The 19,057-nt window shown below is 36.6% G+C and overlaps 1 protein-coding gene across 8 annotated transcripts in view; it reads left to right on the plus strand.

Annotated features, from left to right (window-relative positions):
• PDE4D (phosphodiesterase 4D) overlaps positions 1–17,267 on the plus strand; it is a gene marked incomplete at both ends in the record, with an annotated part of 482,189 nt that extends 464,922 nt beyond the window's left edge. For all 8 annotated transcript variants that reach the window (XM_079548413.1, XM_079548412.1, XM_079548414.1 and 5 more), the window contains 9 exons: positions 4,480–4,573; positions 7,992–8,164; positions 9,119–9,217; positions 9,307–9,471; positions 11,095–11,194; positions 14,816–14,970; positions 15,411–15,533; positions 16,017–16,199; positions 16,857–17,267. In XM_079548413.1, the coding sequence (XP_079404539.1) occupies positions 4,480–4,573; positions 7,992–8,164; positions 9,119–9,217; positions 9,307–9,471; positions 11,095–11,194; positions 14,816–14,970; positions 15,411–15,533; positions 16,017–16,199; positions 16,857–17,267 (1,503 nt within the window). The remainder of the gene's footprint in view (positions 1–4,479; positions 4,574–7,991; positions 8,165–9,118; positions 9,218–9,306; positions 9,472–11,094; positions 11,195–14,815; positions 14,971–15,410; positions 15,534–16,016; positions 16,200–16,856) is intronic.
• Between the last annotated feature and the right edge of the window lie 1,790 nt (positions 17,268–19,057).

Genomic DNA, 19,057 nt, shown 5'->3' on the forward strand with positions numbered 1-19,057 from the left:
CATTTATTGAAGCTTTTTGTTACTGAATCAGGGAATGACATTATGCAAAAGATGTAATCAGTAAACTGCATTTATATTAAGTGTGCAGACCAAACTTCTTCATAGCCATGAACTGATTTTCTGGGTAGATCTTTGTGTCTTCGGAGTTGAACATGAAGTTTCCTCTGGCTTACAGATGCTAAATCTCCCCAAATTATATCAATCTGGCCACCATTTGGGAATAGAGTTACTGCGAAAGACAGTCCAAATTTTTTTACATAACTTTGCTGACATCATCAGAAATCATATCTTTTCCTCCACAGAGTTGTTTATTTATACCATCAGTTGGCTGTAATATATTTATACAGTGACATGGACACACAGAGCACAATTGTAGAAGGACTTTAACTACCCAGCTCATTCCTCAGTCTGTAATGTGTTCTTTGAAGATGACTGCTATTTAGAAACCTTTTGTTATCAACACATTTATTCTTATGCATTACAGCTCTCTTGGTATTTTCAGATTTTGTTTCTTTTTTTTACTAAACTCTGCTTGTGTGACAGCAGTATTCAGCAGTGAAGAACTGCATAATTGACTTAATGGACATTTTATAGCCTGTTCATTTCCTGAGGGAATTTCCTGGGTGATAGTCAAGGGCAGTCATATTCTAGGGAGGTACAGAAATGTCATTTTTCTAATCTTACAGAGCCTAGCATGTAAAATGTGAAAACCGTTCTGAAGAATAATGCAATATATGCATAACCCTTCCAAAAGCCTCCACTTTCTGCCTATATTGAGCTGACAGTATCGTAATTTAGTTGTATGATGTAAATGTAAATTTGTAATAGCAGGTTGGATCCATTGTGACTGATTCCCTTCAACTAGGAGTGTATGTGCTATTCAGTTTTTAAAAACTCTTAGTTAAAATGTGTTTTACATTTACTATTAATAGCAAGAATTTCTTCATGGTTAGTTTGACTTATTGTCAAAAAGTGCTAAATGTTACTTCTGAGATAACAAATGATGAGAGTATAGGTAGTCTAGCCAAGTTCCAAGCACTTACAAGAGATGTTTCCTGGATGACTGAAGCAGTGTTGACTCACGGATAAAACAGAAACTCCTCTGATTTGCAGTGAGATCTTGCGGGAGCCACATGAGACTTAGGCAGAGATTTATTCTCAAATAACAGTGCAGGGATACATAAATGTGTGGAAAGCTGATGTTCCTTGAACAAGCAACTGCATAGGGTTTTGCTTAGGCCTGTATAAAGTTTCTGAAGACTTGGTAAAATTAGAGGTTTAGATTTGGTGTATTTTTTCTTCTCCAAAGAAGATTTTAAACATGAAAGGATTAAGTAACATGCAGATATACTGAAACCAGATCGTTTTTTGATTATTTTGCAATATCTCTGTCACTCTTCATTTCTTCTATTTCTCTCATGCTTTATTGTTCTTCATCAGAAACAGCTGTCTGCTTACGGTATACAACTTCATATGATTCAGTGTGGATGACAGTCATAAGGTTTAGTCATGTATAATTAGGAAATCAAAGCAGTTTTCTGAACTCCATCTCAGTCCAGATGTTTTCAAATAGTTGTCAGTTAAAATCCATTCAGCAGCAGCACAACCTTTTCCAGGTTTTATGCTGATGGTCTAGCTTATGTGTTCAGGTGGCTTGTGGGTTGATTGGAGGAGGAAAGGCAGGTCTCTGCATCAGACAGAAATGTAGAAGTAGAAGGGACTAGTGCCCCATCAAGACTAGTCCTCTGTCTCTGTGAGCAATAAATATTTATTTCAAAATTCCTAGAGAATGTACTACAAGCTCTTCAAGATGATGCCCAGTGCACAGTAAAAAGCCCAAAAGCTCAAAAGCCAGAGTTGTTCTCAGCACTGGAGAACAACAACACACAGGATATACTAACCTCTGTGTTTATATGATATTATTCTGTGTAATGTAGAAATAGTCCAAATGCTAAGTTCCAGCTGAGGGCAAAAAGGACTCCCAGTGTTTATTACACTGAACATGCTGGAAAACTTCTAGCTGCCAGTCATTATACAGAGTGTTCAGCACTGAGTGTGAGCATTGCTTGAGAAATGTAATTCTGCAGCATCACGAAGTACTCCATCCACTTTCTGTAAGTGGAACTAGCTTCCAGTGTTAGGAAGAAAGATATTTTTCTCCCTTTCTGCCCAAAATTAAATATATGAATCAGAGAAAAAAAAAATCACTTTTTTTTTTTTTTTTTTTTTTTTTTTTTTTTTAATCAGGTAGCTGCAGAGGAGGCTTTTATAGATGAGTTCCCAAGCCATACTTATGAGCAGTGGCTAAATGAACCTTTTTTAAAGAGCAGCAGTTGTTTTTCTCTGCAGCTGAAAAAACTGAACATCAGAATCACCTATGGGGGCATATCAGGAAACAGCTAGATAGACACAGACTTGTGGAGAGGGATCCAGAGACATTAGCAGCATTAAAATTAAGAATGAGAGAAAATTGGGGCAGTAGTAAATATACTGATGACATATCTGGAAGTTAATGCCATTTTGTCAACTTCTGGCATTTGATCATTCCTATACATTTCATGTAAAGTTTCAGGTTCTGAATGTAGTGTGGAGAAAAATAAGTCTGTGAGATTGTCATTGTGAATTATTTCTCACCTTGGGTGTGTGAAAAAAGCTGTGGACTTAAAGGCATGTTAACAGATTAAAGAATGTATTTTCAGGACTTTTAGCATTGTTATGTTATTTTTTTGCAAGGATTGACTCATTTTTAAATATTTATAACATTGGTCACACACACGTAATGTCACTGTAGAGGACAGTGCTGGTTTCATGCAGAATATGTAGCCATAAAGCTCATAGCTTACAAAGTGTTTGCAGTATGGTTCAGATTTTCGTAAATCTGTTGAGCTCTTTCTGGCACATGGGTGTGTTTAAGATAAAAATTGTGCCTTTGGTATGTGACAGAAGTAGCATTTGTTGTAGGAGTCTTTGTAGCAGGAAATTCCTGGGCTGATGGCATGTCAAGGTGGCAGGAAAATGCAGTGGCTAATGGTTAGAGTGTTACACTAAAGGTAATTTTTATATGGTGCACTGTGAGCAATACAGTAATTGGTGACTTCCAAAGGCATTGTAAAGAAAATAATATCTTTAGCTGTGCAAAGCCCCTTTGAAGCAAGGGCTTTGATTTCAGTGGGATGAAATGGAAAAGAAATGGATAATGTTTTGTCTAGTGCTTTGTTTAATATATAAAAGAAGAATTTACCAATTTTCTACATAAAAAGAACTTCTACAGGGTTGTATACTAAGGACAGAGATTGCTTAATGTAACAAATAGTCATGACTGGGTGAACAAAGTGGAAGATGAGTCTGAAAATAACATAAATTGCTTGACTTTGTTAAGAGAAGACAGGAAACTAATAAAAAATGAGAAGATGGTGAAATAGTAGACTAAGTTCCATTATGACAGATATTGATTTACACTGGAAGGATTTTTTTTACTGGATTATGGGTATTGCTGAGTTCTATTTATTGGTAATATCAAGACAGGTGTCAGAGCACTGGCACAGGTGTCAGAGCACAGAGGTTGTGGAGTCCCCTTCAGAAATTGCCTGAGTATGGGCTGGGGCACCCTGCTTTGGCAGCCAGATGAACCTGAGGGATCCCTGCCAACCCCAGCCCTTCTGGGATTCTGCAAGGATCTTTTAATCTTTAAGTCTTTTAATCCTGTATTTCTGAATGAATTAAGAAAGAACTATAATGATGCAATTAGCTGTAAGTGATTGGAATGCTAATATCCTCTTGCATAAAACAGATTACCTGTGGGACTTGCTATCTCACAGGGAAAGCAAGTTTTCATAGATAGCTGTTTTCTGTATCATATGGGTACTGGAAATTTTCTGAGGCATCAGACAGGGCAAGTCATTGAATTGACAAAAATAATTTTAAGAAAAACATAAGCTTAGTTCTGTTTGTACTGGCGTGTAGGAACTCAGTAAATTTGATACATCTAAGGAGTGCCATTAAATATATTTTGTAGATCAGTGATGAGGCATGCAACTTGAACAGTTGTAAAATGTATCACCAAAAATGCACAGTAAGTTAATTTATTAGTATGATAAGACATCCTAATAGACAAGGTCTTGTATAAACATGCTTGCATTTTATCTTCAAATTAAAATGAAAACCTGAAAAAAAGATGCACTGTTTGTATTTTTATGCATATGCCTTATAGCTTTCACTTGAAAGTAAGATCCTGTGCCTAAGTAATTGAATCACTGTTCAGTATTTCTGGGAGTAAAGAATTATATTGTTCAAACCAGGAATAAGGTAGAAGGGAAGAACAAAATTATATGTCATTTTTCCTTTCACTGTTACCTTAATTTAGTGTGTATTCTGACTGTTGTGTCCTTTGCCCTATTACAAGTCAACTGCATTCTCTCATCCTATCTGGAATATGTCTTGATCACTAATTTACAATTTATTGTTGTTGTTCCTTTCCAGTTCAAACGTATGCTCAACCGCGAGCTTACTCAGCTGTCTGAAATGAGCAGATCAGGCAACCAGGTCTCGGAATACATATCGAACACATTTTTAGGTAAGATAGTGATGGGACCTTTTACCTTTTTGTTTGTTTGTTTTTAAGGCTTTTAAAATTGTGTTGCTTTCCGTATTGCTTTCTGTCTTCAGAAGGTGTACATTCAGTATTTCATTGGCCAGTATTTGAGCAGAGTACGGTTGATCCATTCCATCACAGTTCATTTAGTTTGTGTGTGTAGTTCCCTGTAAATGTAGTGACAAATAAATATTCATCTACATATTGTCATGTAATGCTACAGTGATTGCTACCAAATTAAACAATGAATATATAATGAGAAGTATGCGATATATTAAAAATAGTTCTTCCATTCTGTTTCCCTTATGGCCAGAAGGAAAGTTAGAGCCAAGCGGTTTCAGTGTGCAGAAAGCAGACAATCACAAGTAACCTCATTAAATCTCACAGTTCAGATGCTTTGGTATTCCCTGCCTACCCGTGAGAAGGCTGATGAATATGACTAAGTCAACATCTGAGCAGGCAGCTGCCAGGAGAGTTTGTGCAGCTAACGAGCTTACTCTGTGGGATGCACGCATCGAAAAAGCCTTATTGCAGTATTACAAAGGCTGTGGTTTCTCCTCTATAGTTGCGCAGATCGCAGTGTGTGTATCTTGATAAAACTGGTAAAAAGAAATAAGACTTGGTTCCATACAGCTGATTTTGAACAAGAAATAAAGTAAACAAATCTGCAGTGGTTCATTAAGACTGTGCATGTGAGGGGAGAGACAGATAGTTATATCTAAATCAGGATAACAAATGTGTTAAGAAGTACTGATCACTCATAGGATCTTGTATTTCTGCCATAGTTGGGACATTTTTTGTGCTGATTGTCACCATAATCTGAATGGATTGCTTAATGGGCTGGTTCGGATTATCCATGATTGCAGTAGCATGCCTGAGCACTGCACTGCAGCACAGCAGGATTTCTTACATGAAGGAAGTGATGAGCCTGTATTGTAGTGAATTGCTGTCCCTCAGCTTCAGGAGTCCTGGAAATGACAGTGTAATGTTGCCTGAGAAGATGACCTACTTAGGCTAACTGAAAAGATTGAGATACCAGTATCTGCATGTCTTTACTTGAAAACTTAAGGCTCATTTTGACAGGATAAGGAAATGTATTTGTCAGCCTTACAGGATACCTCAATCTGGAGCAGAAAGAGTGCTGGAGAAGCCATCACTTACAAATTACTGAGCCATGGATATTGTTTTGCAGCTACATATAAATGAAAACCCATGCTTAAAAACGTAGATGAAGAGGCATACCATGGGGAAAATAACTCCACTAAATCTTATGCTTAAATAAGATGCTCAAATCTAATATTATCAAAATGCGCAGCCTAAATGTGTAGATTCTGAGCAACAATTAACAGAAGGAAAGCATTCTCTCCATGTATAATTCATATAATATATTAAATTATCTACTAAGACAGTAACTTATCCCTGAACATCTACAGACTCACTTTTGAGATTTAGGAAGGTGTAATGAGAGATTTTCACCAATCTTCAGAATGGATGAACTGCAAATAGAACTATATGACATGTATAAAATTATTTTAGTGATAACAAATACATTCCTTTTTAAAGAATTAAAGCTTCTATCTTGAGACTGCTAATATCCAAGCTTTATATTTTTCAGTGTAACTAGCATGTTTTCCTGTGAATAGAAAGTGTAAGAGAACCTGCCAATGAGTATAATATAACCAGGGTCAAAATGGCAAGTTGACTTTTGTGGATATTGGTATGGTCCTGAGACACTTTATCTTATTGTTAGCAAAATACACAGGCAATCCTGTGGAATTCCTTAGCAGATCAAAAGTTGTTCAGACAGACCCTTCCTTTCACTTGAATTGTTCTGACAGCTCAGCTTATGAATCTCCCTTTGATGAGTCTAAGCATTGTGAATATGACCAAAACCATAAACATCAAAGCATGAACACAAGTCACTGTTCCTCATCTGTTGTCAGTTTGTACCTGTCGACAGCTCCAGTGCTTATCCTACCCCGTTTTTCCTGATTGTCCGCATGTGGAGAGCCAAGTGTGGTGGGGCAACCAGGGAACTTGGTGCCACAGGCTAAATCTTGGTGACATTTCTGCAGTCTCTTCTTTTGCTCTGATTTGTTTGGAATTTGAGGAGTCCAGTAAATGCAGGCTGGTAAAGGGTAATTAAAAAGAGAACTGAAAAGGGGAAAAGTAACAAGCTAGAAATTAAGAATGGACCAGCTACTTTCATCTGGTTTCAAAGCCTTTATTGTAGATGACCATTGCAAGAAGAATAAAACAGACATATATTTTTTAAGAGCCCTGACTTTTTAAAATTGTTTTTGTTTCTTCTAAGAAATGAAATCCCAGTTTTCCTTCTGGAGTGTCACATTAGAAGTATGTCCCTGATATTCCTGGTTTTGCTGTGAGGTTTCTTAAGAGGTAGAAAACGTGCAGATATATTTTATCAGATAAGAGATGATTTAGAGGAAGTATTAAAGCACCACATTTAAAAACAACATGAATGAAATGAACAAAAATTTGTGCAAAATACTAGCAGTTTTGGCAGGAAATCTCTCTGTTGCCCTAACTTGGGTTCCATTGGAGGCCACAAAGTCTGCAGTGCTCTACACCCTCATGGTGTTTCTGCAATGATCATCTGGCAATGGCCTACAAATACTTTACTCTGCCTTTAATCTTTGACAGCACTACTGGCACATACGTTGATGAGGTATATGAAGTTATGCCACTGATTCTGCTGTTAAAGCAAAAACTCAGTAGAAAATGCTGTGTTTTTTTTTAGCAGAATAGACTTTTTGTCAGTAATACTGTATTTATAGGTGCTATAAATTGTAAGACAAAAAAGCTGCACTGCTGATGTGAGCTGCTTTCCCATGCAAACCATTTGTTGATATGGCTCCACCAGCAAAAGCCTTTCTGTGTTGTACAAGGTCTTAGCACAAACAGCTGTCAGGTCCTTGGAGTCCTGAGATGTTTTAGAAAAATTATAAAATATGGTCTTAATTTTTTGGTGTTTTTTTTTTTTATTTTCCAGAAAAGAAGGAATTTTAAATTTTCTTGGCAAATGAAAATACAGTCTTCTGCTAATCTGTAGTAACCCGTTTTAAATTAAACAACTAACCCTGTTCTGTTTGTGCTGAGGATGCAGGAGAAGTGGAAATAAAACAGTCACAAGTCATATTTGAAGCCAGTTCAGAAATGATGCAGTTTATGATGCATAGTTCTGCTTTACTGATGTCCAGATCTATGTTTATCTTGTTTCTTGTTTTTACTGCTCTCAGTGTGAAGTATCTGCTGCAAAATCTACCGTGGCAATTATAAGTTCTGTTAAATTTAATGAATGTTTAATGAAACTTAACAGTGAAGTGGACAAGAATATTTTTAATTCATTTCAAAAATATTTTTCTTCATTCTTTTGAAGATAAACAACATGAAGTTGAAATCCCTTCTCCGACACAAAAAGAGAAAGAGAAAAAGAAGAGACCAATGTCTCAGATCAGCGGAGTCAAAAAACTGATGCACAGCTCCAGTTTAACCAATTCCAGTATTCCCAGGTTTGGAGTTAAAACAGACCAAGAAGATGTTCTTGCCAAGGTAGGGAATATTTAAATATTTGAATTTAAACCACTGAACTAAAAATAGAGAACTTATTCCATCCTCTGCTTATAACTGTGATTTCAAGCTATAGCAGTAAAGGATGATCTCACTTAAATATAAATCCAGTGAAGCGGAAAAGTAACAAGTGCAATCAGAATCAGGCCTTGAGGGTTGATTTCCACATGAACAGGATTTCAGCAGGAATACTAGCTGCCTGGAAATGGGATGTAAATTAGCAGTTGTGGATACAGTAATAGTGCTGCATATTCCTAAACAACACCTGAGGAATGAAGAGTGAACTGGTATACAGTCAGAGGAATGAAAACATGTAGCAGCCATACGTTCTTCAAAAATGCACAACTGTATGTAGCATTAGAGTTATTGCTGCAAGTCCTGTCATTTGCTCTGTCATTTCATGCACATCTGTTTTTAGGGACACTTCCTGTGATTTTGCATCGGTAACTATATGGCAATGATGTAAAACTAGTATAAAGTGATTATTCAATCAATTTTAGATGTTTGCTTTTGGAAATATGCCTCTCTGTATGTTCCCAGGAAGCCCCCACTTCATATGAACCATCAATCCATTGCTGAGATGTGGGGAGATGGCAGCAATTCACCCCCTCCTTGAACCTACCAGGCGTGAGATGGAAAGTGTGTCAGTTTTTTCAAGATATTGTACCATTTCTCCTTCTGTAGCATTCCACTTAAAAGTGGCACTCCTTGCCTAGTAGGTTAGAATCAGGAAAGGTGGTAGCTGCAAATGCAACTATTTCAAGGTTACTAGCAACAGCTTTCCCCCTTGCAAAGTTTAGCATACAATATTTACAGGGCCTCTACAGCAGCCTTTGCATTATCATGGATCTGCTGTTTGTGAGTGTTTCAACTGAAAAATGCTGGAGTCCTGTATGTTAAGATTTCAGCATTGGTTCTTGCTCAATTCTGTTCTAGGAACTAGAAGATGTGAACAAATGGGGCCTTCAGGTTTTCAGGGTAGCAGAGCTATCTGGAAACAGACCTTTGACAGTCATCATGCACACCGTTTTTCAGGCAAGTAGGAGCAGTCTTGCAGTTTTGTGCTTATTTCAGAAATTTTGTTGGAGTTGGTAATCTGAATTGTTTCTCTTTTCCCTTTCTAGGAACGAGATCTGTTAAAAACATTTAAAATTCCAGTGGATACTTTAATAACTTACCTGATGACCCTAGAAGACCACTACCATGCAGATGTAGCATATCACAATAACATACATGCTGCAGATGTTGTTCAGTCAACCCATGTTCTGCTGTCAACCCCAGCATTGGAGGTAAATTATGCTTCAGTGGGAAAGAGACAAACGAGAGAAAAGGACATACTAAGACTCTATGCAACTAAATGAGAAAGACTTTAGCTTCTGCAATGTTTTTTCAAAAGAAATCTTGATGTTTCTTTCATGAATTACACTCTTTAAAAGATACTTTCTGAGGATCAAGATTTATTTACCAATAAATATTATACAGAACGTGTCATATTTTTCTTAAAATCATGATCTAATACTTGCAGACTTGTGCTGCCATAACTTTATAACTTTTTCTACTGTCTCATTATTAACTGCCTCCTCTTCCATCATTATTTCATTTTTGGGACTCCCACTCACTGCAGTGAAATTGCTTAGAAAAGATGAGGGTATAGTGGGCTTTACTCAGTAGAGCCATTTGCTTTTTGTTTTGAATTTGTGCATGCTTGTACTGGCTATGGAGGGCTGTTTAGCTATTTCTGTGTTTATTGTCAAGCAGATTGGAGCACATGCTAAATTTTCTCTGGATTAAGTTCTAATTTTTTTCATAAAAAAAGTGATGGGGGTGCAGCCCTCATTACATCAAGCACTGACATATCCCAGTGAGGTGCTGGAAAAAGGAATGTAAAGCAAGCAGGTGAACGAAGGCTTTGTCCTCATTTTCAAAGATGGGCTGCATTTTAATTCCTTTTCATTGCAACCAATCTTTCAAATTACTGAATTCCTCTGCTCTACTTTCCTCTTAACGGGAGGGCCATCATTGGATCTTAACACAGTTGGCAAAGATCCTTAAAGTCTCAGGAGTTCTCTTGAGAAAGATTTTAATCATCTCCAAAGGAACATGAGACTATGTTCTTACATCACTCTGACTTTACTAAACAGCTGAGCTGATTGTAAGGTCCTTTTTTTTTTTCTTTCTGTTAATTAATCATCTGTTTCTTATGGCCTTGTTCTCTGAAGCTTTGTGAAGTAAAATCTGCCCAATGCCATTGCTGACCTATGTATTTCAGTGTTGTTGATCAGTTATGAAAGCCATTATATAACTTGAAAGCTTGTGACAGAAGGAGCATGGGCTCAGTAACGTAATGGATCCCTTGCAGTTCTCGCTTCCTACCTTTCTGATAATCTCATATGGAATAAAAATCAATAAATGTTAAGTAAGATATCTTAGTAGTTTATCACCATTTCTTCTCACATCACTGAGGAGATGTTCTTTCTTCAAGTGCAGGAGTATGTGTTGTTTGTGTAATGTAGGCTGGAATTTTTAGCTTGAGTTTCTACTATAAATCAGAAATCTAAATCTGTAATTAATGATCTAATAAAAATGGACTTATTTGCAGACTGAAACTGAAAAATACTTCAGTTATCGAATTTAGTGAAGCTGTCAATGTGAAATAAGGATAGTTTTACTTTGGGCAACCTTGAAAATTTTATGAAATTCTACATGACTGATGATTTACAAAAGGTTTTAGTAACGTATATGTAAAATATATTGAGATTCCTGATGCATTTCAAATGTGTTTTGCTTGTTCAGTCAGATCTAGATTCAAAGTTGAGTTTTTTTGGTTTTTGTTTTGTTTTGTTTTGTTTTGTTTTACTGAAAACAGTTTTTCATTTATTAGTGATTGTCATTTCTGTTTCATGGTTTTCTAGGCTGTGTTCACTGATTTGGAGATTCTTGCAGCAATTTTTGCCAGTGCAATACATGATGTAGATCATCCTGGGGTTTCAAACCAGTTTCTTATCAACACAAGTAAGTTTCATGTTCAGTGGTTTTCTCAAGAATTTGCTGCAAAATCTGCACTTTGCACCTGAAAAATATGCAGTTAACTCCTTGTTTGTTTGCATCTGTACCTTCCTTCATTAAATAGGTAGATGTTTATATATAAAACTGAATACTATTTTATATTATCTGTTACTTCAGACATAAAATACGCATAGTATCCACCAGCAGAATTAAGATATGAAGTATAATTCTGGCACTGTTTCAGTGTATTGGATATTGTCTCTTTCCTAGAAGTTAGTTAGTTTGTTTAAATTAATTAGATAAAGTTGTAGAAGATAAAGGAAGATTAGAAAAAAGAGCGGTTATGTTGGAATCATACATTATGACCAAGGATAGCCATACTTTTTGAAAAAAATATAGAAAATAAGTTTCTTTGTAGAAAACAGATCACCAAGCCCATCTCTGCCTCTCCCCAGCTGTTGTGCTTATTTTCTCATCTTGACACAGTCATGCCTCTCGTACTGAATTTTCTCAGCCTACCCCTGCAAACTGTAGCAAATCTCTTTTTTGTCAGTCTAGATTGTGCTCTGTGTATGGAGGAAAATAAACTAACGAAGTGAGATCCTAATGCCATCTCCAGATTTGTTGTTTTTCTGCATTTTTCATGGCTGTTCTGTGCAGCATCGCATGGATTACTTCCTCTCTTTTATCTTCTGCTCAAAAAGCACTGCGAGTCTCATTGAGTACAGCAGTGGCATATTTACTGAATGGCTTCTCGCCACCTGTAATTTGCTTTGATTACAGTGTGGGTACCACACTGTCAGTCAGTGCAAGTTCTATCCTAAAATATTATTTATTTTGACATCCTTTGTCTTCCCCTTTTACTAACCCAGAAGTACAAAATTGAAAATAATGCAAAATATCCAAGCACATAAGAAGAAAAAGCTACATAAATGAGAACACATGTAGGGTTTTGTGTTTGACCCATGCGGTTTGCACATTCATAGGCACTGTCATTTAGGCACATGCGTGAATCTGTTCCTCTGGTTCTAAAATAATATGACCTCATATCAACAGGATAGTCTGAAGAAGGGAGATCCTGTTCTGACTCATTGCTGCTGTACATTCAGATAACACTTCCAGTCTAGCCTGCATCTAATTTTATTTGCCTGAATGGCCTGAGGGCTACCCTGTAGTGAAATTCAATTTGGTGACTAATCTACAAGGTAGAGGAGATCCCTGTGTTGGTAACAAGTGCAGTTCAGCAGCATGGTGCAGAAATGTAGTAAACCAGGCATTGTGCATGAAACTGTGTGGTGTCCAAATTCTTTCATTTTTAATAGAAATTGGATATCAGGTGATATCTGTGGCTCTGAGGTGCTATGTAGAAAGTTTTTTTTGAATGTTGTTTAAATTAGCAGTAAGAATGGCTAGATGGGGGGACCAGAATTGCTATGTGAAACTCACCTTTAGGCAGATGGTTGAAATTCAGCTGAATTAGCAGTAATTTTGGTTTAGCAGCTTAGAAGAAATGTCCTGTCCCTCTCTGTTCAGCTTTAGATAGAGAAGGCTTTTATGTAAATCAAGTAGTGTCACCAGCTGGAACTACTGTTGCCAAGCTCAAAGGAAATGGGATTTTTGTCGCTTGAGTTGTTACATGTGTGAACCATACGAACAGAGACAGACAAAGACCATTTAATTTAGGTTTGTTTAGGTATCTACTAACTGACGTTTTCAATGAGAGCTTGAGAATCAGTGATGACATGGATTATACACATACAAAATTTCTCAAATCTGAGATTTTTCTAACCTCCACAAGATCATTTTCTTCCACTTAGGTTTAAGTTTTCCAATGAAACTTAGAAAGTATTAGCATTTCACTAAGAATTGTGCAAATACTTAAGCTTAATTGATCTCCAGTTACCTTAATTATGTACTTATTTCCATATTTCACATTATTCTTTATAATTATTTATATGTGATATTTATAAGTATTGCTTCCCTTTTTCAAAGTTTAAGGTCTATTTACAAAGCTGTCCAAAAATGTGATCCCTCAGAAATACTATTAAAATATAAACAGATATGGATTGTATTAGTGACAGGGTAGATAACTATTTGATCATTTTAAGCTTGCCCTTTCAGACAAATAGTCTTGAAGGTTACAGTGTGCTACAGAGTTTACCAACAAGATGAACTTTCTTCCATTTCCACCTCCATTACGTAGTTAAACACGTTTTAGCTCAGTCTGTAATTCCAGCCCTTCTGAAGCAGTTCAGCAATGATAAATGCTTTGCAGACGGAGTAGCTTTCAGGATGCTATTTGAAAGGAAGATAAACTGCTACCTGTCCTCTTTGTAAGAAAAATGATAAGTAGGCAAGCTCTATAAGAATTCTGTGAAAGAGATACAATTTGACAAATTTGCTTTCTTTTTCCTTTTACTATTACATTTTTGCTGCCGTCAAGATAAGGGAAGGTAGAGGAAGATTTTCTCAGTTTATGAGATCAATAGGTTCAGGACAAGTGAGGAAGACAGCAGGAGAATACGTAATGAAGCTAATGAAATCTGAAGAGCAGGGTTTTTATAGGCACCCCACTGAGCCAGAGGAATTTTGAAACAAAGCTGTGATAAAGGAAGATAAAGCGACAGGGTTTAGAACAGACTTGCATATGGTTAGATTTCAGATAGTACAACTAAGAAATAGAAATTAATGTCAGCACTTCACAAGCGTAATTGTATAAAAAGTATGTCTTTTTGATAATAGATTCATTTTCAAGCCAAGCTGGCTGTGTGGTGTCCCTGTGTGAAACCTAAATCTGTGTAGAAAATTGTCTTGACTGCCTTTATTTGTCAAAGCTGACTGTTCAAACTGTTTGTATATGCCTCAGTACAGGCACTGCTAAGAAGGGATATGAGTTCCACTTACTCCTGCAACTACCTGAATGACTGACTGAAGAACACTTTTGTTAGAGATAGCAGCATTTTGGCATCAGGAGTTAAACATACTCAAATATGAGGCTGTAGACAAGGCCACTGCTTGCATTTTCAAACCACACAGAAATGTATTACTGTCCTATGAGTCTTCTCTACAGACGTCCTGTTCTCGTAGACTAATGACCCCTAGGCCTACTTATGTGATAACTGCGGAAGTACATTGGAAACCAAGATACATGCTCTTTGCTTGATCTGCAGCAAAGCTTCAGCTGTGTATTCCCAGATCTGAGTAGCTGATAGATACAACTTCACTTAAATAATTGAATTTTTGCACGCATGGTGGCAACAAAGACAGGACTAGAAGAAAAAAACATTAGAATGTGTTTTAGTTTGTGCATTTTTGTATAATATTTTCCATATTGTTTCGTGTGTAGATGAAAAGGTATTCTGAAAAATATCTTCCTTGTGTTGTTTTCTAACTCACCATTCCAGCACACTGCACTGCAAGGCTGGCTTTTTTCCAGCATACTTTTCCTTGATTTGTTAAGATATTCAGTTAATTCTGTAAGTTTTGGTTCTGTGGGAACTACAGGAAGTCTGTTACTGAAAGCTCATCTGTAAATCTTGTTAGGAATGTAATGAGTTTGAAAAATCATAAGGGATTTAGTGGAAATAAAGATTTTAGTAATGTTCTACCCTATGACTGTTATTGCAGATTCTGAACTTGCTTTGATGTACAATGACTCATCAGTACTGGAGAATCATCACTTAGCTGTGGGTTTCAAGCTGCTCCAGGAAGAAAATTGTGACATTTTCCAGAATTTGACCAAAAAACAGAGGCAGTCATTAAGGAAAATGGTCATTGACATTGTGAGTTCTGTTTTAGAGTCTTTTTTCCTCAGAGCCAGTGAAATAAATGGTAAAACAGTCTCATTTTACATGATGTTAGATCTATAATCAATGAAATCAAAATTTGAAGTTTTATTCTGTGTTGTCCAAACATAAGTAGTGAGTTCTTTTCAATTTGAATTACTGACTCTACCTTTTTAGAAGGTACACAGTCCTGGTTCAAGCTGTTTCATAATTGATGTGTAAGTCTGCTATTACACGACCATAGTTACAAATTTTCTACTGAATTGATGATGGACACTAGTGGCACATGAGACTCAGACTTCTGTAGTATATTCAAATTCAGACACAGAAGTTACATTTTTTCCCTGAGAATAGTTTGTTGCTGCTTTTTAAAGTCAATAGAATAATTTACGTAATACTCATTTATCCATTCTTTCTCTTTTATTGTTTATTTCAAGGTCCTTGCTACAGACATGTCTAAGCATATGAATCTTTTGGCTGATTTAAAAACTATGGTTGAAACCAAAAAAGTGACAAGTTCTGGTGTCCTACTTCTTGATAACTATTCAGATAGGATTCAGGTAAGAAAACTCATCTTCAAAGAGTCATTTGTATTAATTTCTGTTAATAACTTTTGCCTACAAACCCCCAGTGTGGATTAGGTCAGTTGTCCATTTTCACACATTTTATGACTCGTTCTTTTCCCTCTTTTGACTTACATGTTTCTTACATCTGACGTATTCCATTACATACTGAGTGATACGGTGGAAAAGTACTTGTGGACTGGTTTTGGTTTTGCCCTATTGTTCAAATTACCAACATCTCATTGGTCTTTCTCTGAAATATTTTCTGTCTCTTACATAGGCAGAAGCAGCAGAAGTGAGGTAATTCATAGCTATTACTGCAAGTGTGAAAAACATCCAAATACTTAGTTTTGCTGTTCAGAATAGATCTTGCACTACATGTATTTTCATGATTCTGCTTCACAGCAACCAAATGTGTAAATGAAAAAGGAACTGTTTTTCTTTTGTGTAATAACACAGCAGGTGTTCAATCTATTTTAGGTTCTTCAGAATATGGTGCACTGTGCAGATCTCAGCAATCCAACTAAGCCACTCCATCTCTACCGCCAATGGACAGACAGAATAATGGAGGAATTCTTCCGCCAAGGAGATCGGGAAAGAGAGAGAGGAATGGAGATAAGTCCCATGTGTGATAAGCACAATGCATCTGTAGAAAAATCACAGGTAATTGATTTGGTATGCCTTTCTTGGGAAAAGAATGTCCAGAGCCATTCTTTATATTTTGGTGTGTTTCTGAAAGTGGTATTTCTTCCCCTCTCTCCCCCTACTTCTCCCCACAGTTAATTAATTCAGCTCCTGTGTAGCAAGTGAGGGGAGCTGAGGTTCTTACTGTGGAAACAGTGCATAGCACTGTGCTTGCTGAAGGAATTCCATCGCTATCGTGATCTGCAATGAAGCACTGGCTTCAGTAAAGAATATTTTATAGCTGCTCATTTAGGATTTCTTCCAAAAGCAGAATTAAATATGAAACAGCTGTTTGGCTTGCTAGATGCAGTGGAATCATTTGCAAAGAACAATTACGGTGAAAACAAATCCTTTCCAAGTCTATATCCAGAACTCTGAATGAGGCATCTGAAATGCTAAAAGACCCTGTTCTCTGCATAGAACAGCAAGGGTTACTTTCAGACACCTTAAGAGCAGTGTGTCTAGTGTCTCTTACTAGAGTTATCTTTCTCAGACATTATGTTCTGTTTATTTTTGACTGCATAAATACCCAAAGCTTCTATGCAGTAAATAGATTAAATGCCTGTGACTTATATGCATGGTTTATTATTTCTTTGTGAATAAGATCTCACCCTGATTTTGTACTACTTGAAATAGGTGGGCTTTATTGACTACATTGTTCATCCTCTGTGGGAGACATGGGCAGATCTTGTTCACCCGGATGCCCAGGATATCTTAGATACACTGGAGGACAATCGAGAATGGTACCAGAGCACAATTCCTCAGAGTCCCTCTCCTGCACCTGAAGACCAGAAGGAGGGTAAGAAACAGGGCCAGACTGAAAAATTCCAGTTTGAACTAACACTGGAGGAAGATGGTGAGTCAGACACTGAAAAGGACAGTGGAAGTCAAGTGGAAGAAGACACCAGCTGCAGTGACTCAAAGACCCTTTGCACCCAGGATTCAGAATCTACTGAAATTCCTCTTGATGAGCAAGTAGGGGAAGAAGTAGAAGAGGAGGAGAATCAGACAGAAGCTTGTGTAGTAGACCATTCTTCTGACACGTAACGATGAGGACATAGCTTGTTTCTTTCTTGCCCTCTCCCTTTTTCTTTCTCTTTCTCTCTCTCTTTTTTGTGGTTTTTTGTTTGGTGGTTGTTGTTGTTGTTGTTGTTGTTGTTGATGTTGTTGTTGTTGTTGTTGTTGTTGTTGTTGTTGTTGTTTTAATTAGGTAATGGTTTAAAGTGTATGTCGTATGCTATCACCATGATCACAACTCACTGTCATCAGCCAGGATGTTTGTTGATCAAAACTGACCTTGGTGATTCAGTTTGGCACTCAGGAATATTGTAACCAGAATCTTCACCTTCATTGCATCAGAAAGCAGGGGAGAGAACATTGATAAATTACGTTTTAATAAGCTCTCCATTTCTCAAATTTGATTAAATAAAGCAAATGTTTTCACAGGAGCGCCACCTGAATGCTGGTATACTTTGGTAGTTTTTGATTTTATTTTACTTCACAAGCTAAGCATTGGATAATGTTCATCATCAGAGGAAACAGAAAGAAAATAAACTGAGGTTTCTGCTGGAAAACAAATGTACACAAACGATGGGATACAACATGAATCTGTATTCTGTATAAGACGAATCTGTCACCAACAGGAAGATGAGCTGTGGAAATTACATGATTTTCTAACTTCAAGTTTTCCTGATGAGTGACTGAAAAAAGTGTGACACGGTGGGTTGCACTAAACTCTGCATTTTGTATAATATGTAAAAGTGATCTTTTGTAGAGCTAACTTTTATTATTAAATGTACTGAGGTATTATGTTTAAACAAGAACATTTTCAGATTTCATCACATTTTTTTTCCAAAGAGTAACTTGCAAGTTTTCAGTACAAATCTGTGCTACACTGGATAATACTTCTAGGGTTTTTTTCTTTTTTCCTTATTATTTTGCACCTTAGAATTTCATGATAATATTAAGTTGTAAGAGTTTATTGTTTTATATATTAATGAGTTCCATGAATATCCTTTATGCTACCTAAAACTCATTCAGTATGATGGCATTTTTTTGTTGTTGTTTTCATTATTATGTTCCCAAACATATTAGAGGAAGTTTTGCTGTTGTTCTTACAGTGGCTTGATCTTGGCAATTCTGTCTTACTACCAACGTGGTCCTGTTGATATCAACTGGACCACTAAGATTAACATTTGCAGGAGCAGAGCCAGTAAGAAAGATAATTAATTGTCTTTTTGATATGAAGACTGCTTTTTTGTTTCTCTGAAACACAATTTTCAGATATTGTTTTGCCTGGGAACTATAGACTGCTAAGTTGGCACAGGCTAATACAGTGTTTGGGATATTTATTTTGGCAAGGGAAGCATTACTGTTATGTTTCCAATTCTGACTCTTTGTATTTTTTTTTTTTTTTTGTCTGTTAGCTATCTAGTCAGACCATTTGCTAATCTCTGACATACACACAACATAGAAATCATGATTAGCATTACTGTTTTCATGTTTCTGCTGCCAGAAGAGCCAGATCCCTCTTTTGTATTAATACTTCTAAGTAAATGAGCAATGCATTATGAGAAGAGGTGTAGTGTACTCTACATTATTATTATCTCAGATCTTTTCATTCTGTGTAGAGCTTGTGCTGAGGGAATCCTACTTTCAAGTCTGATTGGTACTGAAAGCTTTTGTTATTTGGAAAACTCAGTGAAGTTAGGAGCTCATATTTGTTATTTTCCTGACCTTTTGGGTCACGTGAAACAAAATAATTTCATCTGCACTGCTTTGCACTTCATTAAAATTTTATAAAATTTTACATAAGTTTTGACTAGGGAAAGAGTTGC

Source organism: Tetrao urogallus, assembly GCF_951394365.1.
Source record: "Tetrao urogallus genome assembly, chromosome: Z".
NCBI lineage: Eukaryota > Metazoa > Chordata > Aves > Galliformes > Phasianidae > Tetrao > Tetrao urogallus.